Raw genomic sequence first — 27,546 nt, 5'->3', positions numbered from 1 at the left:
CCAAGCATTTTTGAAGGCAAAACACTTGTTTTGGATGAGGAAAGGTTGAAAATGAAGTCAATAATGGAAAATTTGAGCCTAAAACATAAATTTCGCTCCTGACTCTTCCAAAGGGTCTAGAGCGAATTTCACAAAAACATGTATTTTCCTCACAATTTTAAAGCAAACTGCCCTCAAGGTATTTGCCTAAGATGGTTTGAAGCTAAACAAGCAAGCTAGGAGAAAGCTTTATCAAGGACAACCCCTATTTTTCCAAATTTCGCTTCTGACCCTTCCAAAGGATTCAGAGCAAAAAAATTTCTAAGCTCCTGACCCTTCCAAAGGGTCCAAAGTAAAATCCTTAGGATAGCCTAATTTCTTGTCAAAACATTGTGTAGACACCACTTTGAGAGCAAGTTGGCTTGAATATAATAGGATAAGGGAGAATGGACAAGTCCAAGGCAAATTGGATGTGAATTGAGCCTAGAAATGCAAAATTCACTCTTGACCCTTCCAAAGGGTCCAGAGCGAAATCCTTAGGAGGACTCCTTATTTCATCTAATGCACCCAAGGGATCTTGTTTTAGGCTAAATTGAGGGCGAATTCACTTGATGATGATAGAGGGAGATTTGAAAAGAAGATGAATGGTGTCAAAATGCAAATTTCGCTCCTGACCCTTCCAAAGGGTCCAGAACGAAATTCCTTAAACCTCTATTTTGCTCCATGTTTGAGACCAAGATCTTTGTTTCTAAGGCATGGTTGGGAAAGGATTGATGTGTACTTGCCTTGAAAAGTGATTTGAGGCAATAAGATGATAGAATTGAGGCTAACTTACAAATTTCACTCCTGACCCTTCCAAAGGGTCCAGAGCGAATTTTCTTGAAACCTCTTTTGCTCCCAATTTTGTGTCAAGCCTAGCGTTGATTGAGGTGGATTGAACTTAGAAGCATCCTTGGGCATGCATTTGAGTGAGTTGTGGTCACAAAATGTGAAGAATTTGTCCAAAAATGCCAATTTTGCTCCTGACCCTTCCAGAGGGTCTAGAGCGAAATTCCTAGGAGGTTTAATGTTTTGCCTAGGCCCTTGAGCGAAACCTATTCCTAGGCAATTTTGGAGGCAAATGATTTGATCTTGGTAAGGTAAGGTTCAAAATGAGGTCTAATTGAGCAACTTTGTTAATTTTCGCTCCTAACCCTTCCAGAGGGTCTTGAGCGAAAATCTCATTATAGGTCTTGTCCCTAGAGAGGATCCAAAACGCATTTTATTATAGGTCATGTCCTTGGAGAGGGTCCAAAGCGAATTGATCTTAATGCCTTCTTATTAATGGTTTGAAGTAAGAAATATCATGTTAGGATAAATATATTATGTATACTTAATCATCTTTTGGTTTGTTTTGCAGATCAACAAGACCGGGCTAGAAGAAAGAACAGACAAGGAGGACCTATTCAAGTTTCATCATCATTAAAGATGCCTCAAATGCATGGAGGACTCAAAGTGCTTCCAAGTTGGAGGACTTCAAGTGTTCAAAGAGTTGCACGTAATAGACCAAGCTATCCTCAAGGACCTCATTCTACTACATGGAGAAACCACAAGATGGCAGTGAAGAGGGATCTTGTAAACATTTCAAGGCAAGATGAACTACTAGAGAAGGTGACTTGACCATGACTTCTTATCATCATAATGCAAAATCAAAAAGGGGAGGTACGTTATCCATCAAGAGAATCAAGGACAGAGGAGGATCAATCAAGGTGTGAGACAAGGTGGCATCCCAATCACTGTTCCTCCAATTAGATAGGTCCACATCAGAATGTCCAAATTCAATGTACCTGACTCACCAATGATGGCACAAACTTCGAGGCACCTACCCCAATTTCCTATTGGTTCACAAGCATTGAATGTAATTTTCTCATTGGCTAAGGGAAGTTTGTTGTAACAAACCCTAATTAGGGTCATCTTGTAATCCTAGCCATGGATTGTAAATCAATCAAAGCCAGTGAATTGTAAAGAGCTCTCTATATAAAGCTATGGCTCTTCATTTGTAAAGGGTTAATAGTTAGCTAATAGAGGTTAGAATAGCTAATAGTCAGTAAAATAGAATAGCAATTAGAATAGAATAGGAGGAAAAGGCAAGAAATTGTTGCCTTGGTTGTAAAAGATTCCATTTTCATTGAAGATATGGTGAAATATGTCGTTTCTTTACAATATGCATGGTTTCTTGTTGAATCTTCGTTTTAGATGGTAAACAATTAGATTGAATGAAAGAAGTTACTGAATGCACTCGCGTGGAATCCGCCTAGTCCAAACCACTAGCCTCTTACTAACTGTAAGTGCGCCCTACGTGGTCAACTAGCATAGAATGAGCTTAATCTCGAGTCGTTACACGTCTATCGTTCATGCATTAACTTGAATGGTGATCAATGTTTGACAGTGATGATTTGAACATCTTCAAAACTACCCTAGAAGATCACACTGAGCTGCTGTTGAATTGTTCACTATGATGGTGAGACCTAGCCCAGTAGGACTCCACCTAGTCGTTCATCCATCTTCTTGCATTCTAGGTCCTAGAATAGATTTCTTGAAGCCTCAATCTTTTGCTATTTCTTCATTATCCCGGTGAGTAGATAGGACTTGAGTTCCAGTAGATAAACATAAATCCCCTTGTGATTTCAGCATAATCACATCAGACCAAATTGAGCTTATCCACACGTAGAGACCCTACATATAAGACCTTGGGGTTGCCTCGATTGATCCTTAGGCAAAATCTTCAGCATTCGGAGAAAATTTGTTCAAGAGAGGATAAGATACAGGATAAGATACCTTGGTATTTTATTCTGTGTTCGCATGTGCATAAAAAACACATCAACAGGTCCCTGTCAGAGACGGTGAGTGTGTGCAATGCACAACATATAACTATGAGACGTCACACCTAAAAAGTTAATACAAACTTGAAGTATTTGGAGAACACTCTAAATTGATAGAACTGACACTGCTTATATGAGGAAACAAATCATAATAAAAATTACATTATAAATTTAATGCAGAGCTGTGCTATAAATGAATGACAAGCAGAATATTTCACAATGGCAGACAGTGGATTATGAGTTTGTGAACTTTGAACAGGCTGATTAAGTGTTTAACAACAAGCATCAAACAGATTCATGTTCACACCAATAAAGTTTTCTTATTGACCCAAAAACTCACGGACCATAATTGAGTTGTTTTGACAAGAACGGCTATTAAGAAAATACTGGAAGTTATCTAAGTTCAATCACAAAGATAACAGCTTTGCCTGCACAGAATTTAAATATTCATGGTTATATTCAATGTAGCAAATAGTCATTAACAAGCAATGGTCAATGTGTGATATGGTTGGGCAGCATTTATGAGTTGCACCTGAGAGCAACTCAACATTTGCCTGTAGTATTCTCTTTGAATTTGTACAAAAGGCAGCTATATATTTCTTCAACTGTTGTATATTCCTTTGCCTTTTCCATTTTTCATTTTGAAACAAATGGTCACCATTCCCTCCTCCACCCCAAAGAAAAGGTTTCAAATACTACCTTGTTTGCCATCATACGTAAGTCCCACTGGTTAACATATCCATCCAGCCCACATGAGATCACCATACTTGTTTCATCCGCATCAATACTTGTAACAAGATTATTATGTGCTTTGAATCTTCCCATCTCTCCCACACCAAGCATGCCTAGAAAAAGCACATGCACATTGCATATCAAATTATACAAAGATTGAAAATTACTGCATCAAATAATGAAACCAAGCACAAAAGAGAACTATCACACCTATGCATCGATCAGTACGGCAATCCCATACACGTATTGTACAGTCACGTGAGCCTGACATGAAGACAAATTGGTTGGGTGGATATGGTGAAATGCATGAAACAAGATCCTGCACGATAGGAGATAATCTAATGACAACCGCAAATGTAAAATTCAAGGATTTATTAGGATCTAAATGAAATGAAAGATAACACAACAGCACACTATTTCCTGATGCAAATCAGAGAATTATTTTAAGATCATTGGACATATCAGTAAAAGCCTTCATCGTATCACTCATGCTTTACAAAAGTTTTATACCTCATGCTCTTCATATTGCTTTACTGGTTGAAGAGATGCAAATGACACCTGAGCATCATAGTAGCAAACAAGCTCATGTCTGCACGGTGATCCTCTGAAATTCAAAGCATGCAAAATTCAAAAAATCATCTAAAATCAAAGATACTTCTAGCCAGCTGTTAAATATAAGTATGAAACATCAAAAAATCTGAATCACATAAATGTCTATTCATATAAAATACACTATTCTGTACAAAATCTATCTCAAAGGCACTTTGATTTAACTCATATAGCAATATATATTGAATTCCTTCAGTAATGTGTAGCTACGAAATTTCCTTATATGTCTGTTAAGTTCATTTCTCTGTACCTTGACTTAGACAGGCTGAAGTATCTCTGCGAAAACAGTATAATAGAGTTTAGGTAGATGTGAGTAAGTGGCATTCTTCATTCCTCTGGGATGTCATAAAAAGAATATTACCACACAAGCATAAGACCATGGAACTATATCCAGTTAAAGAGGATCTTGTAGGGCTGGTCTTATGTCCCCCACTGGTTTCTTACAAATAGACTGGTTTTACAGTTCGTAAAAATCAGAGAAGATTGAAATGACGATGTTTCCAAAATAAAATGTAGAAGTGAACAAAAATGTAATATATCAACTGAGCAGAGACATTAACAAACATTGTCTTACAATCAACTGGGAAAAAAATATAAGAAGCAAATGAGTATTAGAGAGTAAACGCCAACAACAAAACCCTCACCAACACAATAAAAATTCCATATTCAGGATAATCAAAATAAATATTGCAATTTGGGTTGATCTCCACTTGCTGAAAAGTCTCTGAAACATCTAAAGTATCCAACAAAGGTGGAAAGCATAGGCACAAGAGCTTTGTAGTTATGTCAAGATGCAACTCAAGGTAAGAAGGAAGATTAAGCTCAAAACCCTCATCTCCAAATTGCTTGATGATGGACTGGGGCCATAACATGTGGATGAAGCCTACAGTGAGGTCCTATCAATCTTTCCTTTTGCAAGTGTAGCCAAACTCAATCACTAACTTGAAAAACATACAATGCCCAAAGCTCGTCATGGTACTATTTATACTTTGCATTAGCCTACCACAAAATATCTATGCTTGTTGCATTTTTGAGAATCTATGAACTACTATAAAAACACAATCATTACCATGTTTGGTAGTAGATGGTAGCTTGAGAAGAGGTTCATGGAAATAGATTCCCACTGTCTTTTTGAACCCAACATGGGTGTGTAGAAATCTTTGTTGACTGGTTCAACAATTGCTCATGCAGTACAAGACCTACTATATCTGATAACATGATCTAAGATGAGGCCAAAATAAGTACTTCTGCAACACTACAAGAATCTTTTCAACTCCAAAGTGTTCAACAACATTACTAAAATGAGCCTCCCATATTAATTTTCTGTATCTTTGCTTCATGCAAAATGCACAAGTGCCCAAGTTCATATGGTAGTTCATCCTACAAGTAGAAATCTACAACTAAATTACTACAAAGCAATTTTTTATAGATATTTGCAAAGTCCCTATTAGAGAAAAACAATTTTGACCATGTGCTATCTTCATGTACATATGCACCAAGAATAGAAAGGAGAGCTTTAACTAGTAGATGACTTGGATTGGCACTTTTTTCCTTATGCTTCATGTTCATATGGAATCAATGAAGATAATAAGGCCATTTTTCATGCTGATCTTGTTGAAGCTTGTGCATCACTGAAGTAGCTTGTGATCTATGTGGATCACAATCTACTTGCCCAAGATACCAGTGCAGTGAATACCTAATTCAGATAAGCAACTAAGTGCTACTATTGACTACTCCAAGTTCAATTTTAGATGCATCTGTCTCAATCTCAAATGGTTGTTGAAGGTATGGTAGTAAGCAAGTGTTGATGTGAAACAAAGTGTTCACTTCAAATCTTCAAATGCTTTCTATTGTGTGGCTGATCAGATGAACTTTTCTTAGTCACCACCTTTGATAAATTGGTTCAACAACAAAGGCATAGGAGAAAAACCAAGTACAAATTTCCCATAGAAATTCAGTAACCCCAATAACTTGTGGAGCTCTATGAGATTCTTCACTGTGGTTATTTTTGAATGACTTGAATCTTGGCCAAGTCCAAATGCACTCCTTGTCCATCTCTAATGTATCCCAGATATTATATCTCCTACTTGGCAATGGACTTTTCTCCTTGTTTGCATTGAACTTATGTTTTCACAAAATCTCAAGCACTTCCTCTATATGGTGTGGATGTTCATCCCATGTTTTGCTAAACATTAAGATGTTGCCAAGGTAAACTACAACAAATGAAGTAGTTAATGGCATAAGAATGTCATTCATCATCCACATGAATGTAGTTGGAGCATTGGTTAAGCCTAAGGGCACTACTACCCATTCAAAACAAACCTTATTTTTAATTTCAGGTCATCTTCTAGATGTCTATATGTTCAATGATCTCTGTTTACATCCACCTAGATTGAGGTATCTTTAAAATATACTATGTTCATATCAGTGAAAATGTGTGCTAGTCCAGTTTTCCAAAACACGAACTCTATACAAACACATTCTATTCTTTCTCATACATCTTTACAATGTGACACAAATCCTCTTCCCCAATTTTCTCTTGCTCAGGCAATCCTCTCTGATTTCCAATCAATAATGTAACACATGCCTTCCTTCATCAAAGATTGTAGTTTTAATTGCAATGTTGGCTAGAAGCACATTGATCTTCAAAGCTAGAATATTTACTAGGTTCCTATTAGAGACAATAAAAAAGTGATAGGTCTCAAATGCTTTATTTGATATTTGTTGTCTTCCTTGGGGAATAAGTTTTGCCACAACTCTATGATATATAAAACAAGAGTCACAAACCAAAAGTCTTCCTCATATAACATAATTAATTCTTCTACAATCCTTGACTAATTTATAAAATTAAACTAAAATCCTAACAAAGCCTAGTGATTTGTATCTTACAAAAAAAAAATAGCCAAATTGATTTCATTCATTGTCAACTCTTTTTCTAATTCTTTTGCCACAATTTTATTGGAACTATTTCATGGAACTATCTCTTCTTCAATATTCTTTCATCACATCAATGTTCATGGCATAGTGGGACAATTAAATTGTGGGATTGTAGTTATAGCCACTAGGGTTCAAACCTCAATTGGTCCATTGTGATCATGGGCATTGTGTCCTCATTGATCTATTGTGCTTGTAGGTTTGAACCTTCACGTTGACATTGTTGGCGTTCATGTTAGTGACTTCATGCTCCAAACCCTCACTTGGCCAAAGCGCTCATGGGTTTGTGCCCTTGTTGAGCGACTTGGACTACTCGCAATAATCCAACGTGATCATGTCGGGGATGAGATCCCCCATTTGTCGCTTCACCTAGCTCAATTTAGGGTAAAAAATCTTGTGTCACTGATCCACATGTTCTTGGTCCTTAACATTTAAATGAAATATTTGTTATGCTCATTTCAATTACGACCATCAAAACTTGGAACTCACTTATACACCATGTGACTTGTACTTCATACAAAATCAAACATATTTCAATTAAGACCATCAAAATTTGGAACTCAAACGAAGGAAAAAGAGGATGAAGCACGAAAACAAAAAAGTTGCATCTCCAAGAGCAAACAAATCTAACTAAGAGTGATTATAGGAGGACAAACCATGATGAGTGATGTGGAAAGTGGTAGTATTAGAAGGCTACGCCAATAAAATCATGCGAGCAAAATGAGACGTTAATAGTGATGCCAAAAAAACTTAAAGTTTGTTGATGTTTTAATTGTTTTCCAAGAAAATTACAAAGCCGTCACAAGAAACCTAGCATTTCCTTGGCATTTCATATCGAAGGATGTTCCCGAGGGGTATTTTCCTTGTAGAAGGAGCATCCTCAAGATGTCCCCCTTAATTTTACGAAATCTCAAAGGGGAGAATGATATTCTATCCCTATCCACTCATCCTCAAGGCATCCCCTTTTGAGGAGACAACTAAAAAATAAGATGCACACATCCCCAAGGGACACTGCCATATAACAACTCGCTTTGAAGATTTCTTTGTATTTTATTTTACATTTTAATTAGATCATCTTAGCTTTTGTAAAAGCTCTTGGATGCCCCCCTTTCTTTTGCAAAACCTGAAACGGGAGAATGACATTCTATATCTAGCCCCTCATCCCTAGGGCATCCCCTTTTCAAGAAATGGCCAAAAATCAAGACACACACATACCCAAGGCACATTGTCACATAACAACTCACTTTGAGGATTTCTTTATATCTTTTTTTCCTTTTTTAATTAGATCTTGAAATTTTGTAAAACCTCCTTTCCAAGTTCCTTATTTCATCTTCCCATAGATCCCCATTGTTGACGTCCATCTCTAAATTTAGAATCTACTTTTGAGGTTGCAACAATGATGTTTTCCACTAATTTGAATACCACAAAGCACTCAATTCTTTCAAATTTCACCTTACTTCAAACTCTTCTACCAAACTATTTTCAATGGTTGTCTTGAATAAGAAAATTACCCAGAGACTCAAGAGGGCTAGAAAATTTTCTCAAAAAAACATCCTAGGGTGAAGCTCTTAAAAAATTTAATCCATGTCAATTAAAGGACTTGACCATTAGCTTAAGTTTTCAAGGAAAATTTATTTCCTTCTTAAGGTTTTCTACAGCCTCCTTTGAGGGGATTATTTTTCTTGCTTTTGTTTAAGAAAAGAAATAAAAAATTCTTGCATAGATATGCAAGATCAAGACTTTTCTTGAATCAAACTTCAGGACATTCACTCAATGTTTCAATAAACCTTACAAAACATTTCATAATTGTGAAGGAAAATCATAAATTTCTAACAATTCGGTAGCTCCAAACAATTAACAAAATTGTTTTCAAGAGACTATGCCATGGCTTTTATAAAAGGATATGTGATTCAAAGACTTGTTTCTGGCTTGGTCAGAAAAGTCCCTAAACAATGTACTTTTGTAATTGACTTAAAATGGATATATGAAATTATTTATTTGCTGATATATCTGCTGAGCATGGTTTCCTTATTAATTATCAATCTCATAACTTGTCAATTTTTAATAAGTTGAACTTTGTGAAGCTAAAAAAATGTCTAGTCCCCAATGGTTTCTTTCTTTGATTCGCATCGTTTGTTCCTCTATATCCTATTCGTAGAAACTCGACCTCTGCTTCATTTAAGAATAACATTTTGTTTGGATATGGGAAATCCAGAGGAAATTGGCAATTCAAATGCCAAAATAAAGTTCCCATAATTCAGCATTAGTCTTAGTGGTAGGGCTAATACATTGAAATTAGAATATAATGAAAATGACCTTGAAAGTTGTGTAGTATTCTACCAATCTCCGCTTTGCCTCGATTTCTCCTAGAAACTCAATAGTAAATATGGGAGTCAAAGATGTCTAGGCTGTATTTTATCTCACTTGCAGCCAAGTGGCTTGATAATGAAATGAGATATTCCAGAGTTTATTTACATGACAACCTACCATACTTTCACAAGTCGCCATACTTCAATTCATTATATTTTTTGGATGCTGAAAAATATTGGCAAAAGTCTTTCATTGCATTTCTTACGCATGCTCCATAAGTTAAAGCTAGGGGTAAGCTTGTAAAATAAAATGTAATGTATCCCTACAAAAAGTTTCCATATTATGTGAAGTTCAAAGTCAATATTTTGTCATTTCTCATTTGTATCTCAAGCTTGAGTCCTTGTTCCCAATGGTTTCAATGTTGTTGTCATCGTTTTTAGCTAATGCCTTTGTAAGGCCAACCAAAGGGGCTTTCCAACACATTTGGAAAAGTAAAGGTTAAGGCTTAGGCAAGAAAGGAAATATGAAAGTAGTTCAAGGCAGCGAAATAATACACCAAGGCTTCTAAAGAGCACCTAGACAAGTTTAGGAGCATTAAGTCATTAAAAAAGGGTGCATAAATTATGCAAGTGTGTGCTAATGAGGAAAAATGTCACTTTCGAGTGATTTCAAGTGGAATAAGAGCCTAACAAGTCTGAATGAGAGATCTTGAGAGTGAATAAGGTCTTAGAGGTCAAAAGGTGCACTTTTGGTCACTTGGCTGAAAAGTGTACGAGCTATAGCAAGTCAACTTCATATTAGAACAAAAAGACATTTAAGTGGAAAAAGTGCATGCACTTTTCAATGTCAATGACAAATTAGTATGAAAATCACTTAAGTAATTCATAAGTTGTAATGTCCCCACTTTGAAATATAATTTAATAATAAATAATGATAATAAAATTAAAATACAAAAGAATAAACATAAAAATTAATTTAAATTAAATATCAATACACTTATTTAGTACTGATTAATCATCAGCAATATATTATTAAATAATGAATAACCATTTATCTCTATAATAATAAATTATTAAATAAAATATTAATTTGCAATCAATATTAATTACTATTAAATAATTTTTAAATAAACACATAGTAGCAGACCAAATATGACGCATGTCAGATTTGTCTGCCTTTGCAACAACTAACTACTAATACATGTATAAAAGAGACAAGGAAAACTACGTTCAAGTTTAGAAGAAATATTACAGCAGATCCCAATACGTGTGAAGTTGTTCTTGAGACAGGTAACAATGAAACCAACTTAATGGAAATGTATCAAATGAAAATCATTCGTGGCATTGAAAAGTGGTTCACAGATGGTATACCATTGTCAAAGGCAGCACTGGTAATTAATGACCAGCATTATAACCATCGAGCTATACAAATTAATAAAGCAGTGATCAATATTAAAGAAAGAAACATTAAAGATGCGATTCCAGATTTGAGGAGATTATCGATCTATTAGATAGAGCAATGAATTATTAACTGCAGTAATTACATTAAGAAGACTCTGTTTATATTCCTCATGGTGGTGCCAAAATTCCTTTACCAAAAATCAAGCATCTAGTGTTCATCTTTTGGCTAAAGGATGAAAACTCTCTTGGTATGGAAATCAAACAACGAAATCCCCCTTGCTTTCCAAATTGGATTTCAGAATGAAAACCCTCATATCCACTAGAGGTGATTCCATCCAAGAACCGCACATGTGCAAAAACATTGTTTTAGGAACATACTGAAGATTTCATTGTCTACCAGTATCATAGTTCACAAACTTGGACTTAGAAAATACTTGGTCAGGCAAAAAAATCAGCCCAAAGAGTACTCAAAAAAACTCAGGACCTTAAAAAACGCTTAATTTTTTTAAAAAATATAAATTTTATGCAAATATAGCTATTAAATATGTCAAATGAGTTCATTGGGGTTCTAGGGGCAACACTCCTAGCGAGGTCAAGGGGTATTGTCCCTCACGAGTAAATGAAGACCTTCAAAACCACACAAACCTTCATAGTGCACACCATTTTCATATTTTTTTAGAAAACCCAAAAAATAGAGCTTTTGCAATGTCTAACCCACATTTTCCCCTAAAATTTGACATGTTACTGATGTCGTGAGTTAAATAGGAAAACTTGCCAATATTTTTTGGAGAGTCTAGGCGAGTTTTTCAAAACACTACACAAAAAAGCTTGACAAGTAAAGCTCACCAAAACTCGTGGAGCAAAAAAAAAAAAGCCAAATTCTTGGTGACTTGACAAGTGCTCGCATAGTATGCAAAGTTGCAAACTTTGATCAGCATCATTCATGAATTGTTAGCATCAACATCAATTCGAGTAATGCTAGATAGATGATCACACAAGAAACAAAGGCCATTAATTAAAGAATACAAATATCAGTTTTTGAAGTTTATAGTTTTATTTCAGTTTTATAGTTTTGATCCTTCACCAGGGGGTTTGCATAACCACCTACAGCTAAATGCCATGAACAGAAATGCATGATTGTATGGCAAAAAGTATTCAGAACACCAATGATTATAATTACTGTAAGTGTATGCTAACTTTTCAGTAACCAGAACATTAGATTCAACAATATTTCTGACTTTCTGTTATCAAGATCTATTATAAAAAACGAACATGTAAAAACAACCAGCAAACAATATTAAAATATCATAGCCTTCCGTCAACTAAAAACCTCACATCTTCACATATTTTAGCAATTACTAAACAAATGATCCCAAAGTTTTATCTGCAAGTTCACGGTAATGCAAAATACACCATTTCCAAAGGTGCTCCTTGTGATACTTTAACTTCCTTTAGAATTGTAAAATGAACATCAGTAATTAAGAACACAGCTTCCAAAGCTAAAAGAAATAACTTCCAATATCCCCGTTTCTTCTTCTGATGAAGGAGAGGAATTTCAAAATCATGTCTGTGACAACAAGTATTTAGTTTACAGCTTGGCTCTGGACATGCAAAGGTTCATAGAACACTTGATGAATTTTAATTTTATTGATAAAGGAGATGAGCAATGAAAACACAACTTTACAGTTACGTGATGTAGCTTCAATCCAACATTCTCATACACGGATGAGAAAGTTGGAAGATTGTAATAAACCCAAACAAGATTACAATATCTGGATGGGGACCTAGTTAACCAATGTATTAACCTAATGATAAGTACTAGATCTTTAAAAAATTATACATTAGTGACAAGATTCGAAAGCACAATTTATTACCCATCATTGATCAAGCTGGTTTCCGTAGTCACAAAGTTGTTGCCTCCATTTATGGCCTGGAAAGAATTTCATAGCAATATATAAACAACTGAACCAAAAAGAATATGCAGAACATTCAGATCTTCAAATTCATTAGAAACAAATAACCTGAAATATCATATGCATGTTTTTCTGTAGCCAAGTAATCGAGCATAGTGAACAAAACTAAACAGGATTCAGCATATGAGAAAATATATTTCACTTATACCATGAAATAAACATCAACCATCAATAGATCATATGAGAATAAAGATTTCCACCATGAAATTGTGCTCCAGTATATCTGGTGTGCAAATGTAATTGAGCAAGAGAAGAATGAACAATTGTCAGTATTTGCAGATAGTTTCAAGAGCCATCTGTTGGTGATAGAGCTACGTACTGAGACTACTTTATCAGACAAAGATCCTTGTTCACAAGGAACTGGTTATGTTTCCTCAGAAGCTCCACATGGGACAACAGTGCAACTTGATCATTAAATATTTTTAGTTCAGATGAATGACACCATGCGTATAAACTGATCCTATATGTGCTACAATTATTTTCCTATGGTTTTTATAAAAGGCTTTAATACCCGTATGAAAATGGTTAGTACTTCTTAAATGCTTCCGATTTGTGCAATTTTATGGATGTCCAGCAACATATCAATTCTTCACTGACACCATCATTATCAAGATGATCAAACTATATTTTTGGATTATTTATCCATCAACAGTTGGGAAAACTTGTTTAGGGACATCGATTAGGAGGAATAAAGATGAGATCTCACTATTCTCATTTCTCACCTTTTTTCTTACTTGGTTCATTTATTCATTTGTTTCCAAATATGAATAGAAAGCTAAAAAATAGTGTTCCATGGGGATGTGTTCCCCCTTAAAAAAACTTGCATCCCCTTTAGGGGGACATTTTTGAGACTTGGGGACTTGGGCGAAACCTCCCCCACCACCAGCATTTCCACCAACTCTACCAAGGATGCCAGCAAATCAGTTGCTACATGGCACATGCCATTACATAGTGATTGCAACCTTTAACTTCATGAAAAACAGTTGGCCTTTCATGGGGCACTCACAAAGATGTTATATTACAAAGTTTCCCTTGATGATTTCGATTCACCTCTATTTTTATATTAGCACTGCTTCCCTACCACCCCTTGGTCATCATCTCCTCATTGTCCCCTTGCTCCCTCAATCCCTAATCAAGAAAATCCATGGAACTATGCTAAAAAATTAATTTGGCAGTGTTTTTTAATCTAGGGAACTCATTGGGTTATCACAAGCACTAAGAATGGATCATTCTACTAAAAAATAGCAATAGATTGAACCATCGTATTTGGACTAAAAATGGCATCTCTTAATAATCAAGTTTTCTATCATAAGCAATTTTTAATTTATTCCCTCCACCCAATCCTCCCTCAGAAAATTTAAGATTGGTATCAAAATAGATTGCTTCCTATTCTACACCAACACCACAAAGATATTAAACAAAGATTCAACACTTAAAAAAATATACTAACTTAGCATCCACTAAATAAAACAACTGTATGCAGCCACTACAACTCCAGTAGTCTTGAAGGTGCCCAACCAAATACAGATGCTCTTTTCAACAGTTTTGAAAGTACTTCGATCAAAAAACAAAAAAATATTTTGATGAATTTTCTCAAGTGCTAAAATGATGCTAGAAAGTTCCTTGTACCAATCACAATACACGGTTAAGATCAGTTCAAAATGGGCCCCAATTTTGTTGGATCAATCCCCATCTTCCCATCTCTAACCACATGCCATAAATAGCAAATGACTCTAGTGCAAACTCACAATTCTTTTAATTAAGAAGAACCATGTTCTCCTTCAACAATAGTGTTGATGTGTTTTTTATACACCTCTAACACGGAATAAAATACCAAAAGTATTCTATCCTCTCTTGATCAAAATCTCCTCGGATGCTAAATGATGTGATCAACAGAGACGACTCCAAGGTTTCTATTAGGTCATGACGTATGGATAGCTCAATGGTTGTGATGTGATTTGCTGGAATCACAAAGGGGACTTACGTTGAGTACTTGAATGTTGAAAGTTTGGATGTTGCTGGAATGTGGGGATTAACTTGATTTAAAAGGGCAAAAGGATAGGGTTTAAAAAGAATACGCTACTCCTAAGAATGCAAGAGACAATGAACGATTGGGTGAAATTCAACTAAGTTTTGCTTTGTCATCAACGAACAACTCCACAAAGCTAGTGTGATCTTCTAAGGTAAGAATGTGATGTTCTAATCACTATTAACAAGAAGGATACCGTTGTGCCTTGCACACACTCCCTGTTGCCGACAGGGTCCCCCTCTTTTGTTTTCAGCCTTCATCCTGCTGAGTTTCGAATTTTGATTTTTGTCCACCATCCCTTTTGTTAGGATCCAGGAAGTGGTGAAGCAATAGGCTTTGTGCTCGTTAAAAGTGAGGGCATGTTTGGATTTTAAGTCACATGGCCTGGGAGTTCTGCGCAGAGAGTTTCGCATTTTGAATACCCAAAATCAATCCAAGGGAAACCTAGTTTTAAGTTTCAAGAGTTTGTAAAATTCCTCAGGAGCCCGATTTTCGCCAAATGGAAGCAAAGCATCTAAGTTTTGTAACCTTTTCAAAACTCGCCTTTGGGCCGATTTTTGGGAACCAAAGGTAAAACGCAAAACTTAAAAACTTTTCAAAGGTGCCATTTAGGCCGATTTTCGGGGGCCAAAGGGTAAAGTGAAAATAATAAACTCTTTTTAAAACACACCTCTGGCCCGAAGTTCGCCAAACCAAGGTAAAACGTCTAAGTGTGAACTTTTTGAAACTTTGCAAAAGACCCAAGTCGCCCGAAGTTTGCCAAACCAAAGGTAAAACGCAAAACTTAAAAACTTTTCAAAGGTGCCATTTAGGGCGATTTTCGGGAGCCTAAGTGAAAAAGTGAAAAATTATAAAAGCTTGCAAAAGACCCTGTTGCGCCGATATTCGAGGAACCAAGTTAAAGTGCTAAAGTTATAAAACTTTTCAAAAGTGCAATTTAGGCCGAAGTTCACCAAACAAAGGCAAAACATTAAAATTTTAAAACTTTTTCAAAACTCGCATCTGGCCCGAAGTTCGCCGAATCCAAGTGAAAACGTAAACTAAGTTAACTTTTTCAAAATCGCTATCTGGCCCAAAATTTGCCAAATCCAAGTGAGGGCGTTATAAGTTAACCTTTCAAAAGCACCATTTGGCCCGAAATTTAGCAGGCATATGAAGATCGTGATTTTTTTTGGAAAGGGGCGTTGTAAGTTTTTCAACATCGCAAAACGTCCATTTCTGCCGAAAATCGCTAACGCAGGGGAGGGCGTTTAACCCTTCATTTTTGCAAAGCCTTTCCTAAACCCGAATTTTGGGGAGATCGCAGGATAGACACCTAGTTCGCCAGGTAAGTTCGTTTTTGTCTCCTTTTAAATCATTATTTATGCAAAATTGGTCGTCTATTTGAAACATTAAACATGGCGCAGAGGTGAACCTACCAAAATTAACCTTGCAAGACAAAATTCAGACTTAGAGAAAATTTTGAACATTTTAGAAAACTGAACTTAAGACTTCAAATGCAAAATTGGCAAACATTGAACACCCGAGCCCTGAACCGCAGCCAAGTAGCAAATTTTAAACAAAGAACTTAATAGCATTTCACTTCCAAATTAATCGGGCTTTTTTGTTGAAGCATCGTACTTTCTTCGAATTTCAGTTTTCCCGTTGATCCTTATGTCCTAACATCATCCTCTATTTTGACTAACCTGTTTGTTTCCTTCATCTCGTATCGTAATCCGCTGCTGGTTGTGCAAGATAAATGCCTAAATCTACGGTAGAATCCTCAAAGACGCCTGGTGCAACCGGAACATCTCGGGTCTCTAAATCTGACATTCCCCATAAAGGCGAGAAGATGAAGTACCAATACCAGAGAGGAGGATTGAGGGAGTCAAAAGTCCAAAGCATATGGGAAAACATAGGTGATACTGATTTGGGCCACATAGACATTCATATGGGAAAACATAGGTGATACTGATTTGGGCCACTTCAGAGACCGGGTATATTCTCCTAACGCCTATGGCAAGCCCAAGCAGATGATAGAAAGTGGTATCGCTCAGGCAGTAGGTTTCCCTCCATCCGTGCAAAATTATGAGCTAGTAGTTGAGGGTGCCTGACATTATCATCCAAAGACTAGACTAGTGGTTCTAGAAAATATGGTGCTAGCTGATTTCACACCTGCAGCCATTGGGGATGCATTTGACATCCCATTACCAGATAATCCCATTGCTACAACCATAGCTGAAGCACAAGTTGCTTACGACATGAACCCTGCTAAATGCAGGACATTGATAAACGAAGAATGGTATAAGGAGAGAAGGCCTCTGAGTATTAGAATCAGTAAAAAGACCCCCAAAAGTGACTTTCATAACGAGCATGGTGATATGGTCACCTTACTCAGCCGGGTTATGGGACTCCCTGAGTGTAACTTTTTTGAAGAGTGGATGTTCTACTTTACAGAGCAGGTCTTTGCCGGAAAATCCAAGTTCGACTGGGCCCAGATCATCAGTGATAATATCCATACCCAGCTGGTCGAACTTGAAGAAAAGAAGTACTTCACCATGACCTACTACCTGGTCTATATGTTCGCCCGACACCAGCCGCTAACAGGATTAATCAAGAAGGGTGAAATCGGGAACGAGCCCAATCAAATAAAGGTGTACGACTGCTATCCTCAACTACATTACTATGACATAGCTCAGAGGGAAAAGAACAACGCTGCTTATGCAATTGGTCAATATGAGCGTGTCAATGACACCTTTACAATGTGCCTAGTCAAGTTGACGCAAGGGGGATTGCACCTAAGGCTCTCAGAGAAGGCTACCATTTTGGTACAAAAATATGGTGCCTGGTTTATTCAATTCCCTAGGTTCACCTATATCAGAATAGCCGGCTTCAAGGGAGCTTCGTTCCGACTTCCACGCTATCCCACAAATAAAATAGTCCTTATGGAAGTTGCAAGGCAAGCACATCCAGCAAGTAGCTTACTCAGAGATAAGAAACAGTCCGGATTCACCTTCCCTATGATTTTGGGTGCCCTCGATGTCCATTTCAAGAATTTAGTACAAGTTGATGAGTCACTTGTTGAATTAACATCTTATGGTCTACAAGAACATTTCCCAAGGAAATGTTTTGATCATGACAATTTGGCAAAAAGAGCCTATGGCAGGCGCTATAGAGCAAAGGCGTCAATTGAGGACTATTGGGGAAATTGTTCTAATGACTACAAGGTCCGACGGCGTGAATATTCAAGGCTAAGTGTGCAGCAGATGCGGCTTTATAAATACCGTCGGGTCGCAAATCAAGTGACAGATTCTGCCAATTGCTTGCAGGTCTAAGAGTTTGAGGCAGTAAAGTACCTCTTGCCCGGCACTGATTGGTCTCAGGATCCGATTACTAATTTTGAGGCAGTTATGGCAGCTCCAGGAAGGTACACCGATCATTGGTTATACCAACAGATTGAGAGACTAACCCATGAAGGAATTCAATTTACATACCATATGATGGGCAGTCTCGATTCCTAGTCTTCGAAAGATGAGGGAACCTCAAGTGCACCTGTTGTGACCTTTTTCACACATCACCCCACTGCAAATGGGGACCCTCTCTTTTCCTACTTTCTAGGGTTTTTGTTAGTGTCCTATGACCTTTTGCGGCAGTTTCACCAAGCCTTGTCCAGTTCAGAGCATTTCAGGCCCTGAGGATTGAAAGTTAGTTTTTGCAAGTTATGTGATTCCGAAGTGTGAACACCACCAGAGTGCTTAGAGAGGCCAAAGGACGAAGATCGCAATTGATTTGGACGAATTTGGACAACTTTCTATTTTTAGAAAGTTTGCTTTTTTGCTTTTTCCTATTTTTTAGGAAGTTTCATTTTTGGCATTTTCAGCCCGATCTCCGGTATGGCTATTTTTAGAAAAATTTTCCTATTTTTTAGGGATGTCTGCTTTTTGCTTTTTCGAGATGCAAACCTAGGGTTTACACTTGTACCACTAACCAGCTTCGACCGGAACTCAAAAATTCCAAGTTTTGACCTAAAAAAGCTAAATCCCTAGATTTTAGGCTTTTTGCTTTTCGAGATGCAAACCTAGGGTTTACACTTGTAACACTGACAAGCTCGATCGAAACTCGAAAATTCCAAGTTTTGACCTAAAAAGCTAAATCCCTAGATTTTAGGCTTTTTGCTTTTTCGGGATGCAAACCTAGGGTTTACACTTGTACCACTGACCAGCTTCAACCGGAACTCGAAAATTCCAAGTTTTGATCTGAAAAAGCTAAATCCCTAGATATTAGGCTTTTTGCTTTTTCGGGATGCAAACCTAGGACACATGTCTTCTCTGGAAAATTCCACCAATGGATAGCTGGGGTAGGTACATTGAAGTTTGTGCCACCTCCCATGAGTTAGGTACATTGAATCTGGACATGCTGAGGTGGACCACACTGACTGGAGAAATGATGACTAGGATGCCACCTCGTCTGACACTTGTAACTTGGTAGATATTCAACTTGATGTTGTTGAGAAGCTAGCTTTAATCAATTCATCTGGAACTATCTGCTTCTTCAACGAACCCTTTGCTCTGACTTCTTTTGTCGCTGATGTGCAGGATGATGATGTACCTCGCCTTGTAATGCTAGATTGGAAGAGGTCGCTCTTGTTGATGTTTGATCGAAGAAATCCATCCTTGTCGATGCTAGACTGGATGAGGTCGCCCTTGTCCTTGCTTGATCCTCCAACTTCCGGGATCTCCATTTGATACCTGCACAAAATATTAAAGTTAGTCTTTTGAGCATCAAACCTTAAAGCATGAAATTTAAGACCTTTCAAAGGTAAAACTTAAGATATTAATTTGAAAAAAAGTCATGATAAATCAAGAATTACACATTTTCAAATTAATAATGAATGGAATTTGGATCTTCAAGACTTAGATTTTACAAAATTGCAATGGGATCACAATAAGTCTTGAATAAGAACTTCAAAAATGATTCTTCATACCTCCTCTTTGATTGCTTAACTACAAAACCTTGGCAAGAGATGAAAGAAAACCGGATTTTGATGGACAAGCTTAGATTATAGTCCTCCCTTGGATGAATTACGCCTCCTCTAGCTTGGAAAAGAGCTTCACCTTCCACTAGCCTCTTCAAAATCTGGAAATTCGCCTTTCAAATGCCTTCAAAAGTCTGGAAATTATCCTCCAATCTAGCAAGAAATTCACCTCTCCAATAGCCTTCAATATGAATTTCGCCCTCCTTAGTCTCCACACTTGGTAGAAATTCGCCCCACTCCAGCTAGATTTCGCACCTTGAATTAGGTCTCCAAACTCGCACTTGAAAGGATGATTGAATGATTTGAATTGTGAAAAAACACCTCCAATATATAGAGCGCTTATCTTCCACTTACCCATGAGGCCGACTTAGCAAAATAAATAAAAATAAGATCTCAAGCGCTCCATTTTCAATTTTAATTTAATAAAAAATTAATTTTAAATGCCATTATAATAAGAATTCGATTTTTTGAGGCTCAAAATTAATTTATTAAATGCCAATGTGATTTAATTTTTTCAAATATTTCGAAGTTAGCAATTTGGCATCTAATGCAATTTGGAGGATATCAACACTCAAATATGGTAAAAAAGATAAAGAATGCCATTAATTTTGCCCTAGACCCTTGGAGAGGGACAGGAGCGCTTTTGTAAATTCAAGCTTGCATTCTTCATTTTCACGTTCAAAACTTCATCTAGGCACTTTAAAATGGCATTTTTGACTGGAGTCTTTGAGTTTAATTCACTTGATCTTTAGAAGGAACGTGCCTTAGGACATTTTCACCCTAGTCCCTCAGTGAGGGACAGGAGCACTTTTGAGTCCATTGCACAAATTCTTGATCACATCAATCTCAAATTACCCTCAAGGCGTAGAACATCACATTCCACTACCTCTTGAGTCTTGGGAACAAAAATATCATTTCAAAATGCAAGGTAAATGGGCATATTTGGAGATTTCGCCCTGGTCCTCCAGTGAAGGATAGGAGCACTTTTGCCAATTGTCATCAAAATTTGCAACTCTTGCATCTCAATTTCTACTCGAAGCTTTTTAAACATCCTTTCAAACTTGCGCCTTGGCCCCAATTTGTTCAAACTTGGAGAGGAGAGCTAGATAATATGTTTTTTGCCCTGGTCCCTGGGTGAGGGACAGGAGCACTTTTGTAAATTCAAGCTTGTCTGTCCTTTGCTAGCCTTCCAAATTATCTTCAATGGGTTAATCATGCCTTATTCCATTCATTTCAATCACAACACTTGCCTTGTCTTTGCAAGAAATTTGCACTTTTTAGAAAATCGCTCTGGACCCTTGGAGAGGGACAGGAGCGCTTTTTGCCTTCATGGTGTATTTCCTTGTCTTTTAAACCTTCAATCGCATCTAAGGCATAAAACATCATTCGTCCTTCCCATCCAAGTCAAGTTTTGCCATAAAATCTAAAACAAAGAGGAGAAACTTGAAAAAACGCCATGGTCCTTTAGTGAGGGACCGGAGCACTTTTTGTCATTTGGGTTGATTTACTCCTTTCTGGACCACTTAAATTATATTCAATGGACAAAACATGCTTCCCTTGACCTCTTCAAATCGTAAAATCACTTTAATCTTGCAAAAATAGTGCAAATTTGAAATTCAAGGTCTGGTCCTTCAGTGAGGGACAGGAGCACTTTTTGTCACCATGATCAAATTGTCTCACTTTTCATCTCGAAATTCCTTTGCTAGGGAAGATTTCACCTTACTTCACACTATGAATAAGAGTTAATGTCCCAAAAAGGTCTAAAATTGTGCACATAAAGAAAATCGCTCTAGTCCTTCAGAGAGGGACAGGAGCGCTTTTACCTTTCTAGACAAAAACTCCATCATTTCATCGTCTTTGATCAAGTCTGGATGTTCTATCACGTTCATTTTGTCATCCACCATGCCTTTGATGTTTCAATTTGACCAAACAAGGCCAGGAATGACTTAAATAAGCTTTTTCGCCCTGGACCCTTGGTGAGGGACAGGAGCGCTTCGCCTTGGACCCTTGGAGAGGGACTGGAGCGCTTTTCGCTCTGGATCCTCAGTGAAGGACAGGAGCGAAATTTGACTTTTTGAACTCTCTATCAGGATAATTCTATGGAATATAACATTTAAGTATCTTATACTTTAAGTTATATTCCATATATACTTTCAGGATGTTTGAGAGTGGTTTCAGACCTCCAAGAGTTATATTGCAAAATCTAGTTTTTTGAGGTTTTTCAGTTTCCAGACTTAGTCAAATTTCAGGATCAGGACATTCCAGACTTAGCCAAATTTCAGGATCAGGACTTTCAAACTTAGCCAAATTTCAGGACATTCCAGACTTAGCCAAATTTCAAGATCAAGACATCACTCAAGCCGGACTTGCTATCTAGGTGATCCCCTTGGCGACACTCAAAATGCAAAGGCCAACTGACAAAACCCTAAAAAAAAAAAAAACTAGAAACAAACCCTAAAAAGCAAAAAAGCAGGGGTCCCTATTTGCAATGGGGCGATGTGTGAAATGGTCACAACAGGTAGTTAGTTTTGGGAAACCCTAATTAGGGTTTATAGCCTTCAATCTGGGCCCTTGATCACTGTTTGATCTCGGTCGTTCGTTTATTTTTGAAAACTATATAAGGCTACCTCCTCTCATTTGGAGGGTGTGAGGTTTTTGATGTATTGTTGCGTAAGGTCATTTCCAGATAATATATTGCATGTGCGCTGCTTTGTAATCTCTATTATTTGAATGATTTGCATGGTTTCAATTGCCTCAACACTTAGTTAGAATTAACTTAGATTTGCTTTCATTGTTGTTAATTTGAATGAAGGATTTGATAAGTGTTAATTGATGGTGTATCTCCACTCATACTTTTGGTGTATGGATGATTTCCATCTTACCGTGCAAAGTTAGTCTGAGCCCACCCCCTGTGCATCCCAACATCTCAATCATAAGCACAACCCATCGAAGATTGCACCGGCCTTGTGTAGTTGTCCCTAGTGTGGCGAAGCAAAGTTTGGTTTCTCGAGAGCACCCAGTTGATACCGTCTCCAAAATTCGTAGGATTAGATTAACCTCCTCAAACCCTATCCCTTTCCCTTTCTTTTGAAAATCTAAATCCTAGAAAATCCCCCAAAAAAAAGAAGAGCCTAAATTGCTAAATCCATCTAAGTCCAGCAGTTCAAAATACTTGTCAAACGTAAGTCCCCCTTGAAAATTTCAGCATACACTACCCAAGAAGCTATTCCACTAAAGTCGCTTGTTCGCACATATAGACCTTGGAATCAGTAGTGATTTTTCAGGAGAGGATAGAATACCTTCGGGTATCCTATCCTAATGTTTGGTAGATGATAAAACAGACACCAACAGCACCGAAGGAAGAGGTTGAGAAACCCGAAAAGAAGAGGAAGAAAGCCAGAGCTAATAGAGGGACTCGGGCATCAAAAAGAACTAGAAAGGAAAAGATCCTTATTAGAAGGCCTGAGGTCAATTCGTCATCCAAGGACCCCAGTTCGGAGGATGACGTAGTTGAGCTTGACTATATACCTGCTCCGCCCTCCCCGAGCGATGTTGATGCATTCGAGGCTAATAATCCTCCGGCACAAGATGAGCTAGATGCAAAGGTCAGGATCATTGGTTCTAGTGACCTGGAAATCAAGTTGGGGAAGGAGGAATTCCGCCTAATCAAGAGGCTGATATGCATGAACTCACCCAGCGGAGTCGACATGAATTACAATTGAATAACACCGGCAAGGATGACACCACCGTCGAAGGAGAACGCAAGGCGGATGAGACCCACGAGCCTGACAGAACTGAAGAGCAACCATCACATGGGGATACCCGACAGTTGTTCAGTGAGGTAGGAGAGAACTCAGCTATAAGTAAAGGGCAGGATACTGCATCTGTTCCTTCTATGATAGATCAATTGCAAATAGGCAATGAGCCAGCTGAAACCTCTAAGGAGCAAAGTAGGAATTTGGCCATAACATCCGAGCAGACCATCCCTCAACACTGGTTAGTTGCTCGTGCACAGCAAAAGGCAGCCATCAAGCCACCTATCAACTTGGAGGATATCAACTCTCGCATAGGGGAAACAAAATCCAAAGGCAAGAAGAAACCTACGACCTACTCCCGAATCACCAAGGATGAGCAGAGGAACCACACCATCCATATCGCTACCCCACCTGCCAATAAGCCAACAGATCAAATTGCATTGGCCGATTATAGCATTGCAACCATCCCGATAGGGCGAGCCACCAAAGAGCAAGAAAGGGAAGAGTTCAAGGACTCTGTGCACAATATTCTCAGGCAACTCGATGAAATGAGTGCTTAGAGAAACATGTACCGAGTTCGTGCTGAGCAGGCTGAGGGGTATATTGATCACCTGCTAAAACCATTGCAACATGCCCCTAAATCCCATGTCCCCCCATTGGCATTGGCACAAAGGACTACAACAGAGTTTGAAGGAGTACGTGATACCGCCAAAGCTGTCAAGGAATGGATTCGAGACATTAAGGAAAAGGGAGAGCGGATCATTGAAGATGTAAAGGAAATGGCCCACCACCGAGAGACCATTCTGGTCAAATTGTTTGAGGTAAAGAGGGAATGTCTCAGGGTTCATGAGGTGGTTGGTACAATTCTCCCCCTCATGAGGGCTCTTTTCTGAACCCACACGCAAATTCCCACATTGTCCGCCATCCTGGATCCTTATGACATCAACATTTTTAAAGAATGGTACTAGACTGCCAACATGAAGAATGACACAAAAGGCACCATTAATAAAGAGCAAGAGACATGCGAGGAAATTTTGAAGGACATGAGGGATCTTGGTGGAAGGATCCTCCAATCAATGGTTCTGGGCTAGAAAAATAGTTTGTCCAATGACCAAGTACAACCAGATTGGGAGGATAGATTGAGAATTGATAAGGTCGCATACTCCACGGAAGACCTAGAGTTTGCCAGTGGATTGCATTCGGACATTTTATATTTTGAAGCTCATCGGTCCGACTAGAAGGATGGGTTAAAGCATGTAGATCGCCACTTGGAGGGTATGCAATATAAAATACACCATCCTCCTATGCCTCCAAGCATGGTGTTGTTCCAGCTATGCATCAGATTTCAAGACTAGGTTCGAGCAGAACGTGCGGCAGGTCGGGACCTCTGGAAGGAGTATTTGCACGGCGAGGATGAATTTATGGAAAAAGGGTCTACAGCAAAAAAGGAGAAAGTGCTTCCATAAAGTGCAAATTTCTTTTAAAATCTTAAAAAGCACTTTATGGCCATAAAGTTCATTTCTAACTGCAAAACAGTTGTAAAGCTTGAGCTCCGTGCATGTGCACTTTTTGGAGCAGCTTTTTGGTAGTTATTAATTACCTTTTTGGGTAGTTATTGTTTCTCCTTTTGTTGTTGTTGATATTTTGCCTCCCATTTATGGGTATGGGCAGTTTTGATGTAGGATGAATCTGGTCCGTTTGTTTAAGTTTAAATCTTGGCCATTCATCCGTTTTTGGAAATCTATATAAAGGAATTAGTTCCTCTTTGTAAAGAGAAGTCTAAGATTGTTGCTGAAACTCTGGTGAAATTCATGCAGAATTAATGGAAATTAAAGTTGTCTTATTTCTTTGTGAGTGCATGGTCTCCTTCTTCACCATTTAATATTCTTGTTATGTATTTTGCTTTCAAATAGTATTTTTGGGGATAACATTTGATAGAAACCTTGGTGTTCATACCATTAAGGATTGGTTGATTGTCATTCCCCCTCCATGGTTAGTCTAAACCCATTTATGTGCTTAGTTTGGTTGTTAAACATCAAATGAATGGATGTCAAATTCTGCATTTAAGTTTAGTAGCATGAAAATCCAACTCCCTTCGAAGATTGCACTAGATTTTACAACATTGTGCTTTATTAGTTGATAATGTTAAATCTAGTTTTTTTAAGGTTTCTGTTTATCTTCCTGAATATGCTATCTTAGATAGATTAATTAGATATTTTCTATCGCTTTTCCCTTCCTTTTTTCCTTTTTTATCAAAAAGAAACCATACAGTCAAGCTGAAATAGTATCAATCAGAGGCAAAATCAAATGATATAGGACTGATGAACTTTAGGGAACCCATTCGAAACCAATTTCGTCTAACCTTAAGTCCCCTTTGCGTTTCCAACAAAACACATCAAACTGCTAAGCTATTCTGCAGTCAAGACCTGACAACCAAAACATTGAGGTCATCCCCATTGATCAAATTCACACAGCATTAGGGATTTCCTTATCTCAAGAGGATAGGATTCTTAGTATTTCTATTCTGCGTTGGCCGGATGAAGTCGTAAGTTCCGCGACTTTAGACGCATCAACAGATGCCATCAAGGTGATGTATAGCAAGGTATGAATAGCAATTGAAGTTAAGCTCATTTAAGGATTCCAATTGACCACACAAGGCAAACTTACAATCAACAAATTGCTAGTGGTATGGATAAACGAATTTCACCATTAATCATTCACAATTCCTTTCATAATTCATTCATCTAATCAACATGAAAGCAAATGAGAAGTAGAGACCATGCAACTTGTTGAAATAACATAGAGAATTCACCATAACTTCAATGAAAATAAAATGTCTCTTGCAACAAGATCTTGGCAACAATCTTTGCCTTCTCCTCCTATTCTAACTTCTACTTTAACTTTCTGATTCCTAATTGTCTGGCTGTTATATATTCTCTATTCTTCTACTATTAACCTTTACAAATGAGAGATTGAGCCTTTTATAGTGCTCTCAATACAATTCAATGGCTCAAATTGATTCACAATCAATGGCCAAGATTCAACAATAAAACCCTAATTAAGGTTTGTAACAACAAACTCCTTTTGGCCAATGAGAAAATTACATTTGATTTGACATGTGTTCCACATTGAATGTGAACCAATAGAAAATCAGGTTAGGTATCTTGAATTTTGTGCCTCCATGGGTGAGTCAAGTACATTGCATCTGGACATGCTGAAGTGTAACCCTTTGATTGGTTGAGTAGTGACAAGGATGCCACCTCATTGTAGACTTGATACTCAACATCACAAGCAAGTGTTGATGCCTCAAGCAATATCTCTCGATACACAACATCTCAAGCTTGCTCATTGTGGTGATGATGATGGGAAGCATTGTTATGGTCAATTCAACCTCTATCTTCGCTTGCTTACCCTGGCTTAATTAACTTGTCTTTGTGATAATTATCCCCTTGATGGCATTTTAAGATTGTATTATGTTTTCTTGAAGTCCTGATCTTCATCATGTCATGATGATGCCTTTGATCAAGTAGAGCTCTTTCTCTTTGGGTTGTTAGGTTCCTTGGGGTAGTCTTGATATTTGTGAAAGTCATAAAGGAATGTAGATCTTGATGTAAATCTTTATTGAGTTTCATCTTCTTCCCCATGTTCATCATGTCATAGACTCATCTTCCTTTGGTGTGATTCTTGAATGTGGAATGTGTCTCTGATATCGCCATCTTCACCTTGGTTCTCCTACAATCAGACCTGCCCCTTTGCTTTTACCTGCAAAACAAACAAGAAGATATCAAACATCAAAATGTACATATTAACTTGACCTATCCTTCATCTCCATATGTATGATTTTGTCTGATCAAATGATGTTTCAAGGTCTGATTGTTCACTCTCTAGGTCCATTTTTTGTTTGCTACAGGTCTGATGATATGTGGAAATTCACCCAAATCTGCCCAGGT

The 27,546-nt window shown here is 37.6% G+C and overlaps 1 protein-coding gene across 2 annotated transcripts in view; it reads right to left on the bottom strand.

The window, feature by feature from the left end:
• The window catches only part of LOC131071419 (uncharacterized), a 202,522-nt gene that overhangs the window by 20,331 nt on the left and 154,645 nt on the right, over positions 1-27,546 (bottom strand). For both annotated transcript variants that reach the window (XR_009112512.2, XM_058007237.2), the window contains exons 13-16: positions 12,700-12,755; positions 4,083-4,176; positions 3,783-3,891; positions 3,540-3,685 (exon numbers count right to left, since the gene is read on the bottom strand). Coding sequence is in view for 1 of the 2 variants with exons in the window: in XM_058007237.2 (XP_057863220.2) it covers positions 3,540-3,685; positions 3,783-3,891; positions 4,083-4,176; positions 12,700-12,755 (405 nt within the window). In the remaining variant the exon portion in view is untranslated. The remainder of the gene's footprint in view (positions 1-3,539; positions 3,686-3,782; positions 3,892-4,082; positions 4,177-12,699; positions 12,756-27,546) is intronic.

This window comes from Cryptomeria japonica, chromosome 6 (genome assembly GCF_030272615.1).
Source record: "Cryptomeria japonica chromosome 6, Sugi_1.0, whole genome shotgun sequence".
NCBI lineage: Eukaryota > Viridiplantae > Streptophyta > Pinopsida > Cupressales > Cupressaceae > Cryptomeria > Cryptomeria japonica.
The sequence above is the reverse complement of the archived record's forward strand: the minus strand, read 5'-3'. Positions and strand labels throughout refer to the sequence as shown.